At 41.3% G+C, this 14,470-nt stretch overlaps 1 protein-coding gene across 4 annotated transcripts in view; it reads left to right on the forward strand.

Annotated features, from left to right (window-relative positions):
• cbfb (core-binding factor subunit beta) overlaps nucleotides 1–13,430 on the forward strand; it is a 31,390-nt gene extending 17,960 nt beyond the window's left edge. The window contains exons 4-7 of one of the 4 annotated variants that reach the window (XM_086208509.1): nucleotides 2,301–2,417; nucleotides 2,656–2,751; nucleotides 4,330–4,391; nucleotides 10,150–13,430. In XM_086208509.1, coding sequence (XP_086064635.1) covers nucleotides 2,301–2,417; nucleotides 2,656–2,751; nucleotides 4,330–4,359 — 243 coding nt within the window. In that variant the 3' untranslated portion in view covers nucleotides 4,360–4,391; nucleotides 10,150–13,430. The remainder of the gene's footprint in view (nucleotides 1–2,300; nucleotides 2,418–2,655; nucleotides 2,752–4,329; nucleotides 4,392–10,149) is intronic. The other 3 variants (XM_086208510.1, XM_086208507.1, XM_086208508.1) reach the window with 3 other exon arrangements.
• The last annotated feature ends 1,040 nt before the right edge of the window (nucleotides 13,431–14,470 follow it).

Raw genomic sequence — 14,470 nt, forward strand, 5'->3', positions numbered from 1 at the left:
TGTTTAGGGTTTGTGTGTGCATCAGGCATTGCGTCCCTTTGGAACAAAATAAAGCCAACTGACATGTTATTGGCTTTATTGTAAATTTGCTACAGTGTTACATCCAGCATACACTGAACATATCATTTCACTGGAGTTGACTTTGTCCTCCTGTCGAGTCCAGTATTCCCTGTTCCTTTCAGCAGTGTGTCTTGTCTCCATCTGAGATTAATATCTGTCTCTGAAGCTGCTGAATGATTCACTGTGTTCGCCACTAGCTCACTTTGTCAACTGTTTTCTACAAGGTCGCTTATACGGTCCCTAAAAATGTCTGCCTGGATAACAAGGACATGATCGAAGTGAGGTGCAGGCTAGAAAACTGAAACAACGAACTGAAAGACCCTAAAGGGTTCACCACAGCTGATTTGTTAGTTTGTCACCATAGCAACCCCAGGAGGGGTATTGGAATTATTTGAGCCGATGTGGATCGGCAGATTATTTGCCTCCAATGTGTGCATGTGCGTGTGTGTGTGTGTAGTCTTCCGTGTTTATGAAAGGTCTCATCTTCCTGTCTCTCTCTCTCTCTCTCTCTTTCTCTCTCTCTCTCTCTCACACACACACACACACCTACACACACTGTTGACTGTAAAACCTCAACAACCACAGTACATTTACGAAGAGTTTGGGATATCATTTGATGTATCATCCACCTGTTCAAAGATAAACCTGTGACTTAAACAGCTCCAAGAAGGCTGAAATGCAAATGCATGGGCTAATTTTGATTGTCTTCTCAAGAAACAATCATCCTCTCCTTTCCGAGTATGGCCTGCAAACCTGATTCCGTCTACCTTCACCAGCTGAGGCACATTTAAACAAAGACATGGTCCAGTAATCCTTCATGGTGCACATTCCTGCACCTCGTGGCAGTAAACACACACACTCCCCTATTGGGTTGTTGCATTACTGACCTGCTGGCATGGAGCCATAGTCATGTAACTCAAGCGGGAGTAGAGAAAGCCGCGAAGCAGTCTGCCAGACAGTCTGATGCTGGGCTTACTGTGCCGATCTGGGTTCATAAGGAAGAGAAGGGGGTTGATAAAAGTAACCCCCTCCCTGATTATCCCTACTGTTCTCCTATTAACAGATAAAATCAACACCACACAAGCTCAAAGAAGAATGACCTCTGTAGTATCTTGGCATAAGGAGCTTAGTGGTGTTGTTGATTTGACATTTATTGTCAGTAAATGAGTGAATTTTTGTATGTTTGAATAAATAAGTGAGTGAATGAGGTGGCACGGTGGTGCACAGTGGTGCAGTGGTCAGCACTGTCACCTCACAGCAAGAAGGTTCCAGGTTCAAGTCCCAGCTCCAGCACAGGATCTTTCTGTGTGGAGTCTCCATGTTCTCCCTGTTCCTGTGTGGGTTCTCTCTGGTACTCCAGCATCCTCCCACAGTCCAAAGACATCAAGAGGGGACGAGGCTGATTGATACTCTAAATTGACTGTAGGTGTGACTGTGAGTGTGAATGGTTGTCTGTCTCTATGTGTTGGTCCTGTGATGGACTGGAGACCTGTCCAGGGTGAACCCCGCCTTTCGCCCGTTGACACTGGGATAGGCTCCAGCCCCCCCGCGATCCTTACTAGTAAGGAATAAGCGGAAGATGACGATGGATGGATGGATGGATGGATGGATGGATGGAGTGCAAGAGGCACTTGCGAGACAAATTCTAGCTGCCAGAGTGTGAGTACGGTTATTGAATGAAGCACTGGCCCAAGCTACGTATGTTAGATGTTTTTAAGCATAAAAGTTAATATCACATTGCATCAGTCAGACCTGTACAATCAATTAGATTTCCTCCAATACAGTACTCTCTCTCTCTCTCTCTCTCTCTCTCTCTCTCTCTCACACACACACACACACACACACACACACAAACACACAAACATTTACTCTGTAAGTTCTGTAAGATGTAGTTGTAACTCGTGTCATTTTTGTTTTTTGTTTTTTATTTGTATGCTGCGTGAATTCATGAATATCTTGGAGGTTAAGAGAGCAATGAAGCCAAAAGAAAATGGATGGATGGATGGATAATGATCAACGTCTGACAGCCTGAGAATGATTGTGGACACGCATCGGTCTCACTCCACTGTACATGTAGCCCCTTGCGCGAATCGCCTGAAACTTTAAAGCTCCCAGACAGCAGAGGGTTTGGGACCTTGTCAACAGGGGACAGACACAATAGATTAAATGAAATACCAAAACAAACAAAAAAATCAGGTTTTAATTCATTGCATCAGTAATGTCGCTCTGTCTCTCCACAGGTCCATTTAAAGGCTCCAATGATTTTGAACGGCGTGTGTGTGATTTGGAGAGGCTGGATTGACCTGCAGAGGCTGGACGGGATGGGATATCTGGAGTATGATGATGAGAGGGCGCAGGTAACACAAGATAGATGATGCATACACACACAAACACACGCACACTCATCCTCTTCCTTACTGCTTGTGTGGGGGCTATTAACTGTCGTGTTGTCTCTTGGGGTCACATCATGGAAGATAGAGAATACTGAACACATTCCAACCTTCTGTGTGTGTGTGTGTGTGTGTGTGTGTGTGTGCGCGCGCGTACGTGTGTGTGTGTGTGTGTGTGTGTGTGTGTGTGTGTGTGTGTGTGTAGCATGAGGATGCTTTGGCCCAGGCAGCATTTGAAGAGGCCCGCCGCAGAACCAGAGACTTTGAAGAGAGAGAGCGATCACACCGAGAGGATCTAGAGGTGAGGGGGACTGTTGGTGTGCCGTCTCTAACTTGTGGTCTGACCTTGCAAAGCCAGTCTAAATTCTTGAAAACCTGAATTTGGTGGTCCAGGAAAAAAGACAGAGGTTCCACTGAACATTGGTGTACAGGCCGATGATAATGTGACACTGAAAAGCACTGTGTGTTGCATCTCTGTACCGAGCAGATTTAGGCACCTGAGAGTCAAGCACATCTGGGGGAGAGATTATGAGAGAAAGAAGTCGCTCAAGACCATGTGACGTCACCACTGAAACATACTTGAACCTCAATTGCTCTTATACTTGACATAATATTTTGAAAAACAAAATGTAAAATTGGCCATGGCCATGCATTTAACCTGGAAAGGTTAAAACTCATGGAAAGAGTTGCTCAAACAGCAAATATGTCTGAAAGCTGAAGCATATTCCATAGCTGGGGCAGCACGCCTGGAGATGGAGACATTTGGACTTCTCAAAGCTGGGTTTCTTCCTCTATAATTAGAACATGAAATATGTAGCGGTGACTGATATCAACCCCTCAGCTGCAGCGCTATACTGTTTTGAGGGTTTACAGTGGTATCAACATTGATGGTTAAGTCGTTTTATAATGATATTAATATTACCTTTTTTGTTTTTACTAATCTTACCGTGCAAATCTGATACGAGCCGGTAGTCTTTCATTAAATGAAAGACTTTATTCTGTTCTGTTTATTATTTTTGGCCCAAACTGATCCCCGTTGGCCTGGACCACATGGTGGATTTGTGGACTGGCTTTGCAAGGTTTGACTTCCATAACTGGAAATGAGAAAATACTTACTTTTCACGTATGGAAATTAGAGCTGTGCAAATCATTTTGCACAGACTGTGCGATCTTGCTTACAAGCTATTCAGAAGATGATTTGGCTCTGAAATTGAATAAATGTAAAAGTAAAATGTCTTATAATAGCATGATATATGTGATTATTTTGTAATGATCTGTGTTTGTTTACATTGGTCAAAAATCTAATTTTAGTAGATCCACAGTGTTAAAATTCCAGTAGGTTTTTGTGTGTTTTGCTTAGTGCTTGGGCTGCTGAGGGGTGTGTGCTGTGTGCCTGTGTGCTTAATCTTTTGTTATTTATAATCCAAGTAGACCTTCTGCTGTATGAATCATAGGTTTAGTGCATGATCAGTCTGACAATAAATCTGATCTGATAATTGATTTTGAATTATTGAATGACTGATTCAGTTTTGTCAGGTTTCCCATAAGCCTCAAAAGGGAAAGTAGTTTACTCACCTTGTGCCAGAGGTTACAGAAAATTGAGTTATTACAACATAACATGGTCAGTAAAGAGCAAATTCTGGATTTGTCTCAAAATGAGTTCATTAATTATTCCAACTCGATTGTTTGTTTGTTTTCCTGGGATGTAGGTCTACAACAAATTCCGACTTGCAAGTGTAAACCCTGTAGGTTGAACCATCTCTAAACACGTGAAATAACTCCAGATAAACTGACTTTCCCAGCAAGGCTTTAGGGAGACCGGTGGCATCCTTCCTCAGTTGACGCCCTACGATTGAACCCCAAATTGTTTATTTTTTAGGACCCTGTGGTTTCTAAAATCTGGGACTGATGACAGACAGACAGCCAGCAGAAAAGAACAGGGTCTGTGTCCTTTATTTTTTACCATCTATCACACTGTCATGCACTAAACCACCCCGTGTGTGTAAATGTATGTGCATGCATATGTGTGTGTGTGTGTGTGTGTGTGTGTCCATCTGTTTAAATGACGTTCACTCCTGTGTTTGTCCATTATTGTTGTATGTATGTCTTTGACCACAGAGACCTGCCTGTCTGTGGTTTTATTTCACTACACTGTGTGTGTATGTGTGTGTGTATGTGTGAGAGAGAGACAGACAAACAGACAGAGAGAGAGAGAGAATGTGCATGCACTTCCAATGTTTTATCCTTGTACCACGGTGAAGGACTCACTGTAGCACTAGTGTTTGATACCCCAGTATCTGTTTGTTTTATTCTGTGAGAGACAAACACACACACACACACACACACACACACACACACACACACACACACACACACACACACACACAGCAAGACCCACCACAGCTTTGCAGCACATGGTCCTGCAGAAATGAGAGAGAAAAGGGAGGCAGGTAGTCAGTGCATGAAGAGATCAGACGCACACATGCAGAAAACACAAAGATGGAAAAGAAGAGTCAAGACAGAGTGAGGGATTTTTATGAAGGTCATCTTTCATCTCACTGAACTCATGTTTCTTCCCCGAGGCTTTGGGTGAAAAAGAAAACCTTGTGTCTCCTGCTGAATCAATAGAAGTTCCATCCTTATCCCTTAAAACACACTGCTTCGTTTGTAAAAGACTTTTTAAATTTGACTCCAAAAATTATCAAGATTCGTAGCTGAAATCAATAAGGGAAAGTGTTTAAAAGTGGATGATATTCTGACAATATCCACAAAATGTTGTCTTTTGTAACCCTCAGTCGAGAAATCGTGTGTTTAGGTAGTTTACAAGGAATTAGAACAAAAAAAAAACTGATGAGACAAAGGTGAGACATGAGGCTACATGAGTTTGCTAAGAGGAAACGAGAACAAGCAGGAAGCAAAGCTCTTTCCCTGTTTCTCTTTGAGATTAAATGAGCGCTGCCTTTGTACAACAAAGACAGTTTTATGAAGGAGTGATTATATTATTACCAACCAGTTCAGTCTGGGAAGTTTTAATAAGCCAGATATATCCTATTCCTAGAGCAGACCTCTTACTTTTCATGTTTTTAAAGTTGACGCAAGCATTTATCCAGTCCAGAAACTTGAGCTTTATATAAAAAAGCCTCTCACAAGCTTTATGAACATGACCTTTTTGGAAACAACACACTAAGAAAGTTAAGAATCATCGACTCTCTTTTCAAGAGCCAGATTCACAATAAAATGCTCATCCATGTGCTGAAAGCTTGCTCTCCTTGGGCTGTTGATATTTCAGGGTGTATTCTATGACTTAAACCAGAGTTTTCTTAAGAAACACTTTGAATGTTTGTGTTAGAGTTTGTTCAGTATTGAGGTATGTGTGTGTAATTCGGTAGTCACTGATAAAGAGCACTGGAGATAATTAGGCAAGCCGTTTCAAAATGAGTTCTGTGTCTGAGTCTCCACATGAACCCTAGCATGAGGGTTTAGCTTGTTAGAGTGCGGATCTGCTCTGAGCTGCTTTGTGCATTTCTGAACTCCTCCTCCTCTCTCTCTCTCTGCCTTCCTGCCTTTTTATCTACTTTGCTACTGATCCAGTTTAGTTTCTTCTAGTATGGAGCTATAAGTCTAATAAAAGTTCAATATCTTATTTCAGATAGCGGAAAAAAAGGGACAGATTTGTGTGAATCAGAATGACAGAGTAGGGTAAAAGGACTTGAAGAGCTCTGAGTGGTGCAGGTGAGGCATTTAAAATAGATGCAATGAGGTGGTAAAAAAAATGTTAATTTGAATAAACATTAGTAGAATTTGCATATTTGCTCCGAACACAAGGCACAAAATGTACTTAAACCACAAACCTCTCACAAATTAAATCAATACTTAAAGAAAAAAACATTTTTTGGCCTTTCAAATACTCATAATTTGGTGTCTTAAGTTTACAAAGATGGTTTTCACCTCTGCACCACTGATTTTGGTGGCCAGTCACGTATATATTTAGTGTGAAGCATCCATTTACAAACCTTCTAAAGCGTCGTCTGAGGTAATCCGCTTCTTTTTACCTCTAAATACTTAGAGTTCAGTTTCAAACAAACTAAGTATTCAGACTATCACCTTCGGGTTATCAGTGGCAATCGGGGAAACCCTTCAGACTAAGGGATCAATACAGATTACATTAAATTTAGAATGCTGTTAGGGGGAAATCGTGTCTCTCTGAATTAACTATTCGCTACAATTCAATTATTGCATTTCCAAAACTGCATTGTGTTGGTTACATCTGACAGGGAAGCTCTCTAGAAAGAACAGCAGAGAAACACCGATGTGTCTATACGCACAGAGCCTCAGTCCTTAAAGCACTGTCAATATTTTTCATCCAAACTCAGTGATATTCACGTCATCCAAGGTCAGAAGGTAGATGTCAGAATGATGGATGGAGAAGCAATAGATTGAAAAGAAGTGTGCCTTTTAACTGCACTACACACACACACACACACACACACACACACACACTTCTCCAAGTGCTCAGCAGAAAGAGATTTGGTGGTGAATGATGAGCTGGCACTGAAAGCATTAATATATCATTAGTATTGATCGCCATCAGACCCCCTGCTTTGACTCGGACACACACATCTTCACCGACACATTGAGATGGCGCTCAGGCTCAAACATGCACAAACTCAGCAGATACAGGAGATCTGGTCTACCTTCACTACCCCCCCCCCCCCCCCCCCACACACACACACACACACACACTTGTCCAGTATTGAGTTGCGGTTAAGCAGCCTATAGCAGCCCAGCAGGCTTCCATCTGTATGGGGATCAATACAGAAAACTCTTCAGCCCTCATGATTAGTAAAGACCACTCCCTTCTGCAAAGACACAGGACTAAACACTGATGACAGGAAACACTCCATCTTTGCTTCTTTTTTTTCTTTTTTCTTTTTTACTTCATATATCCAAAACCTATAAAAGTCTATACAGATGTAGAAAAATAAATGTATTCTGAAAAATGAAAATGGTGTCAAAGACAGACATCGACCTGTCAGTGCAGAAAAAAGATAAGTGTCACTGAAAATTGTTTAATTAAAATGTCCTAGAGAACCATATCAATCAGAGAGAACTGGTTCCCTGAAATGGGATGCAGCATCATTATCATCATTAACCTGTGCTTTGAAATTCAAAATCTGTGTCATTGGAAGGGCGTGTAATTACTGGAACTGGGTCATCGTGAATGTCATCTGTTGAAATGCCCAATCTTGTTCTTTTCTTGACAACAAAGAAACAAATGAGCTCTGAAGATCGAAGATAAACTTGAGAGTTCAACAGAAAACAAAAGATGTCAAGTGCAAGATGGACGGCGTAGGCACACGAAAGGCAAAACTTTTTCGAAATTCTTTTGTAAAATCTGAGCATCAGTGTCCATTTTTCATTTTAACATTTAATGCTTTTGCGAGTTCATTTTCTAAGTACAAAGATGTGCAAGTGTCAGGATTTGAGGAGGCATAAATCAGCAGCAGAGGCAGGCAGGAACTGAGATGTGTGAGGTGAGATGAACTTCAATAAAAGCAAGCAGAAAAACAGGCAAGTAAACCGGCAGAGCTACATCCAACTGATTTAGTCAAACGATCAGGGGAGACGGACTAATGAGAAAGAGCTTGAACGCACAGGGCAGGGTAGCTCTAAAGCTAGCCTTTTAGCAACTTCTCAAGATTAGCTAAGCATTGGTTTATGGGAAATGTGGTCCCGTTGGGGAACTAGGCCAAAATATGTTTCTCTAACTCTTCACGATCAGACCACATTTCCCACAAACACCAATCATCACACGTTAGTCAAATCACAACCACCCACCACCACACATCTCAGTTACGTGCTCCCCCCAAGTGGAAACATGACGTAGAAAGCCAACCCCTCTAAAGGGGTATGACTGTCTTTAGGCAGAAGACTTAAAATGAAACAGACATTTTTTTTCCTCCGATCAAAAAATTTCCTCCATTTCCTGCATTTTTAGAGTAAAAACAATCCTCTTAGATCACTGTAGACTGCATTGCAATTTATGACAAAACTCACAGTAAAATCCACTTTTTTTGGGGGGGGGGGGGTTTCAACAGTCACACATGAAAAAAACTGCGAGATACTGGACAATACATAGGTGATCACACAAAAAGGAGGGAAAACAATAGCAGGGAGGAAAACATACAGAATAAAATAAAAAAGGAAGTACTAAAACATCGCTTGAGAGACCCTTACAGGCCAGTCAGACCAGCAACTATTTACTTTTTGAGGTGGTGCAGTGGTTCGCAGCAGGAAGGTCCCTGGTTCGAGTCCCGGCTCGTGCTCAGGATATTTCTGTGTGGAGTCTTCATGTTCTCCCTGTGCCTGCGTGGGTGACCCTTAAGAGGATGAGGGGTAGAAAATGGATGGTTGGATGGAATTATGCATCATGCTGCCTCCTGCAGACATGAACAGCAGGATGTAAATTGTGTACTGCATCCAAACAGATACATTTTGTGTGCAACAATCAGGCTCGATATGGATTTATTTCAACAACAATCCAAAACAGAGTAAATGTAAAGCACAGGAGAACTTCCCAGAGGAGGCAGACAGATCCTGGAGTCAGTCTGGCTGTGAGGAGGTAAAATGGTAGTATGACACACTGTACGTGTGCGTGTGCATGTGACTGAGTGTATGTTGCTATTATGGTGAGTCATTGAGATGACACAAACTACATTCCAGTTGAACTAAGTGACCCCTTTACTATCTCTGTCTGCATTTCTGTCTGCTCCGCCCGCCCCCCCCCCCCCGCTCTCTTACCTCCTTCTCGCCCCCCGCCTCCCAACCCCCCCATCTCTCTCTCAGCTAGTGTAAACATATAACCACAAGTATTTTTTTACAGCAGAAGCAGGCCGTGCCACAGGCTCACAGTCATGAAATATATTTAAAAATCATGTCAGTGACTTCTTATGATGACCTAAGGGTATAGTTTGTGTGTGTGTGTTTTATCTATGAAAGACAGCCTGTATGTCTGCCAGTTTATCTGTCTGCCTGTCTTTCCTCTAGTGTGTCTGCCAGTTACCTTGACCAAAATATCAACACCAGCGAAGTGAATAAACAGCATCACAAAGCTGTTTTTTTAAAAACATATATAAAGCTCTCTTGCTTCCTCTAGTGGTGCTTTCTGGAACTGCTACATTTTTTTTCCATCTGCATGAGGATGCAAGTAACCTTCTCCAAGGAGCTAAACTAAGTTGTCACTCTCACTCCTACATTTCCACAAAGTGTCTTTCATGAGAGGTCCTTTCCCATCTATCATATTACGTAAGGGTATCTTTTATTCATAGGTAGGAATCAAATGTTTACTCAGTGGTTGATTAAGCTTTTTAACACAATTGCAAACTTTTTCAATCGCTGGCTGCTTTTCAACGTACATTCACTGTTGGTCCTCCAGTTTTGATGAAAGGACCTGATGAGCACTAAAGTGAAATAAAGTCTGATTTTTGAGATAAGGTTTGAAAATCAGCAATTTCAATATATCATGACAGTTTGTTGTGCTTATATCTCACTGCGAATATTACTAATATTTGAAAATCCGTACTAAATTTATCACCTTCCCTCTCTGACCCTCTTCTTGCTGTCCTTCACACGTCCTCCTTCCTGCCCTCCTTTTCACTCTCATCCTCCCTTTCATCCTTCCATCCCTCTCTCTCCCCAGTCCAGACGACAGCAGGACCCCAGCCCTGGCTCAAACATGGCCAACGCTGATGTGGAACACAAGATGCGCTGAGGAGGACGAGGAGGAAGAGGAGACCAGGGCTTTCACTTTCAATACAATCAACTTAAGCGTAATGTCACCCCAAACTGCAATCGTAGACTTATTTTTCGCCATTATTTCCTAACAGGTTTTTCACATGCCAAAATTATTGAAATATCTGAATGTAGACGATTGATTAAATTGAAAGTGAACAAAGACAAAGAGCAGGAGAAGTTAAAGGAATAAAGACATAACAGACCTGAGCAAAAAGTGCCCGGAGTTGCCAGTTGAGTCAAAAGATCAACTCGTCAGCACCTCCGACATATCCTTTTAGTCCAGTTCATACAAAGGATTTGCTGTTATCAATTCAAACAATATATTGTCTCTCAATACAAAACCATGGAGGGTAGAAACAGAGCCTACCGACAGGATGACGTGACTGAGGCAGAAACTAGAAGGAGCAGTGATAAGGGATTTGTTTGGCTCGGGGTCACGATTGGTCATTAGATGTGAGGTGCGCCCAGGCTCTTAGTAACCTTCATAAAATCTTTCTCACACCCTGAAACCTGCTGTTTTCTGAGACCAAAGTTCACTTTGCTGGAGGGGGAGGGAGGAGAGCATCTCCAGAGGTTTAGAGATGAATGCTTCTGAAAACATCACTATGGTAAATGTAGCAGCCACCAGACAGGACAAAGACAACAGCTGCAAAACTACTATGTCTGGTTCTGGAAGCACTTAGGGAAATACTGGGATGTTCCATTTGGGAGGGGAGGGAGATAAAACAGATTATTTTAACTGTCCTATGTCATCTGAGAGGTTTTGCACTAATCAGTCTCGTTATCCATTTTCTTTATATGCATGAACCCAAACACAGGGCTACCTATGTTCTTCCCTATGCAGCCTATTTATCATGATCTTTACAGAGGTTGGATGAGGAATAACTGGGTGATTCAAGGCATCCCTAAATTTCAGGCATGCCTTTAGGTACCATACTATTAGTACTAGTAGTAGTAGTATTCAAATACAAAGCCCTAACCTGCGTTTGTTTCTGTTTAGCTGCAAGAAAACAAATTATAATGAAAATAATGATTGTAACACTCCCCGGTCAGTGTTGCAGATTGAATTTGCTCCACCAATCACCCAGATACTCCTGATCATTTCAGTCTAGTTACTCTTCCCTGTCCTGTTACAGCACTAGTGTCATGAAATGTTTTTTTTTAATCTTATCATTTTTTGTTTGTGTGAAAGTCATGATGTTTACTTTTTATATTACTTCTCACCTCTGTATGTATTCATTTTTGTTCTTCTTTCAGCTTTTTTAGCTACCTGTAGCATTTTATGTCAAGTTAAGTTGAAAACGATAAAAACTGGGAGTTTTGAGGACTTTTGTTGCTTCATTTCACTCATTTTTTTATGTTCATCATTATTTTTTAAAGAATATCTACTCCCTGAGTTAAATCGACTTCATGTGGATTAACTCAAGTTCTGACATTAGGTGACCTTTTATACTACTTTCATTCTTCCAGTGTGTTCTATATTTAGCACCCTCATCGACTTTGTTATAATTGTTATAACCAAGGGGAAAAAAAACTGCTTTTCTTTCTTTTCTTTGTGAACTGTTCATCTAAAAGACCTTTACATGAGCATAGAGACCTGATTTCTTCTGAATAATGAAACTTTTTGCAAGTAGTTTGGGAGTAAAGTACCGCTGCTGTGGTTGAAATGACAGAGGATGAATTACTGGCAGGGTTAACGAGAAATTATTAAACTTAAAGAACGTCCGAGAAAGGTTTTACAAAGTTGTCCGGTTTTCGATCGTCAAGTTCAGGTTATAAACAGATTTCATCCAAAACATGAATACCACCCAAGAGAAAACTGCAGCCACCTAAGAAGTTTAACTTTCTCATGGGGTCCTTTGTTGATTTTTTTCCACCCATATTTGGGAGAATGTGTACTGATCCTGAAAACCCCGTTGGCCTAATGACTTGGTGTTTGATTAGAAAGTGGAAAAAAATACTCTCCAAGAGAACAAAGTTGTCTGACATGTGTTTGCTCTTATAGTTTTGTTGAAAAGTCCAGCAGAGGAGAGGCAACAGTGAGGCTGAAGTGAAGGGGACAGATGGAAGGACAGAGGGCTGAGTGTCATGGGTCCACAGGAGGAACAGAGTAGGATTTGGTTATGGTGTTGAAAGCTTTGGAAGTCAGGGCCATCAAGCATGGAGGTGTCACCTTTAAATGTCCTGCTTGTGGCTCTGAGACTGGTCATGTTTCGATGAGGCTGGATTTACTGCTTAGAGTAGAAACAGGGCAGATCAGACAGAAGTAGCGGTGCGTCCATAGTAACGACACAAAAACTGGTAAACCACTGTGCAAGCAATACCCAAAAAGTGCATTTTGTCATTCAAGTGCTCACAAATAGGTATCTTCAGCACACAACGGTGTTTTTTTTTCCCAGTTGCATCACTTCTTTGTGACTGCGGAATGCAGAAGGAGCCAGTCACGTGTGTTTAGCTGGCTCTGCCTTCATTCTAGCGTTACAAAGAAGCGACACGGCAGGGAGGAAACGGATTGGTGCGCTGAAGATGTTTGTGAGCACTTCAAAACCAGAATCATTTTAAAATTTGTGGAAACCAGATCATTTACATCAGTGAAGAAGGGTAAGATGTAGGTTGCCCGGCAGAGACAGTATGGTTTGGGATTCTTAAGTCTGGGATGCTGGTATGTCTCTGGAAATTGGGAAGTCACTGATTAATAAATGGTCCTCTTCAATTATTCTGCCACAATATTCTGTAATATCAGTAGAAACTGGCTTAACATTTTTGCAATCGTAAAAATCAAAGTCACATTTCTATGAAGGAAGTGACCACAGTGGGGCAGCCTCGGTAGCATTATACCATTATTTCCACGGTTACCCATTAGCTGATTCTCCATCCCTCAGTTTTCTTAATGCAGGCATTAAGGCAAAAAACAAAAAAAAACAAAACCTCACCAAAATGTTCTGTTCTGTGTAACCAAATCCACATTTTAAGTTATTTAAACTTTATATTTTGAGATCCAAAGACAAACTTTGTGATATTTAGCAGCTTTTGCTCGTAAGTTTTGCTTTCCCTGTGCATGTGTGGTCTGTCTTTCCATCTGTTTTATGGTTGAGCTTGTTCTTTCATCTGAAATATGTGATATTCAATCAAAAATGTCAGATGTTTTTTCATAATAAACGTGTATGGATTCTCGTATTTGTTTCTTTGCTTCATACTGAAACATACTGGGTGTGATATAGGTGTTTAGATATCGCTCCATTAGTTTCCATATTCCTGCTGTTATTGCTCAAGTGTTTCTCATTCACACTAAAAGCTAAAGCTCAGAAGTTCAAAAACATTTCTGCCCTCCTGCTGTTTCAAGAGGACGTTTCAACTTATTGCGAAGGTTTAAATAGAATGGTGGTAAAATTCCCTTAAGCTGTTTGGGCTCCGTGTTTTTGAAGCCATAATGTCTAAATGAAACAAACATCTGTGTGGATTTGTTTGAAATTAACTGGCTGTCATTTTATGGTATCACGGAGTCTGGAAATGTTTCCTCAGCCTGTCACGTGAAGACAACTTTTTGTTTCGCTATCCAAACAACCCTCAGGCCTCATCATGAAACATTCTGCCCAAGTGTATTTAGCCCTCAATTTAGTCTTACAGACAAGAAATAAATCCTGACAGTGAGTTGTTGCTCCTGACATCTATTGTGTTCCTTTTTTAACATTAAAGGTATAGTTCGGTTATTATGACTTTGTGAAGACGTATGAGATACCGGTACCCAGTCAATATTTGGCGCTCTGCATTCCCGTTCGGTAGCTGTTTACTTTGGGGACTACATTCTTCAACCACACAACTCCTGTAGTCCTAAAGGGACTTGTTAGTGGCTAAAAGGCGTGTTTGTGCTGGTTGTGATACTACAGCAGAATCTTCCTTTGCTTCCTGCAGATGCATCACACTGGCTCTCCAGACAGGAGGAGCCTGTTCTCTACGGCAGGTGAGCCACTGACTGGGCATCAGTGTCTCATACAACTCTACATCAGAATAACTCAAATATCACTTTAAAGTCTTTGCAAGCTTGGGTGCAAGAGGTGCACGATAGATGTCAGGGGCAAGGAGTTACAAGTAGATAGCAGGCTTTGCTTCATGTCTGAAAGACTAAACAGAGGGTTTTATAGAATGGTGTGTAAAAAAAAAAAATTTGCAGACAATTCATGAATTGATTCAGGCAGTGTGAGAAGACAAAAATCAAATGAAAAGAG

Source organism: Aulostomus chinensis, chromosome 7 (genome assembly GCF_037954235.1).
Source record: "Aulostomus chinensis isolate RoL2024-O1b breed Wild chromosome 7, RoL_Achi_v1.0, whole genome shotgun sequence".
NCBI lineage: Eukaryota > Metazoa > Chordata > Actinopteri > Syngnathiformes > Aulostomidae > Aulostomus > Aulostomus chinensis.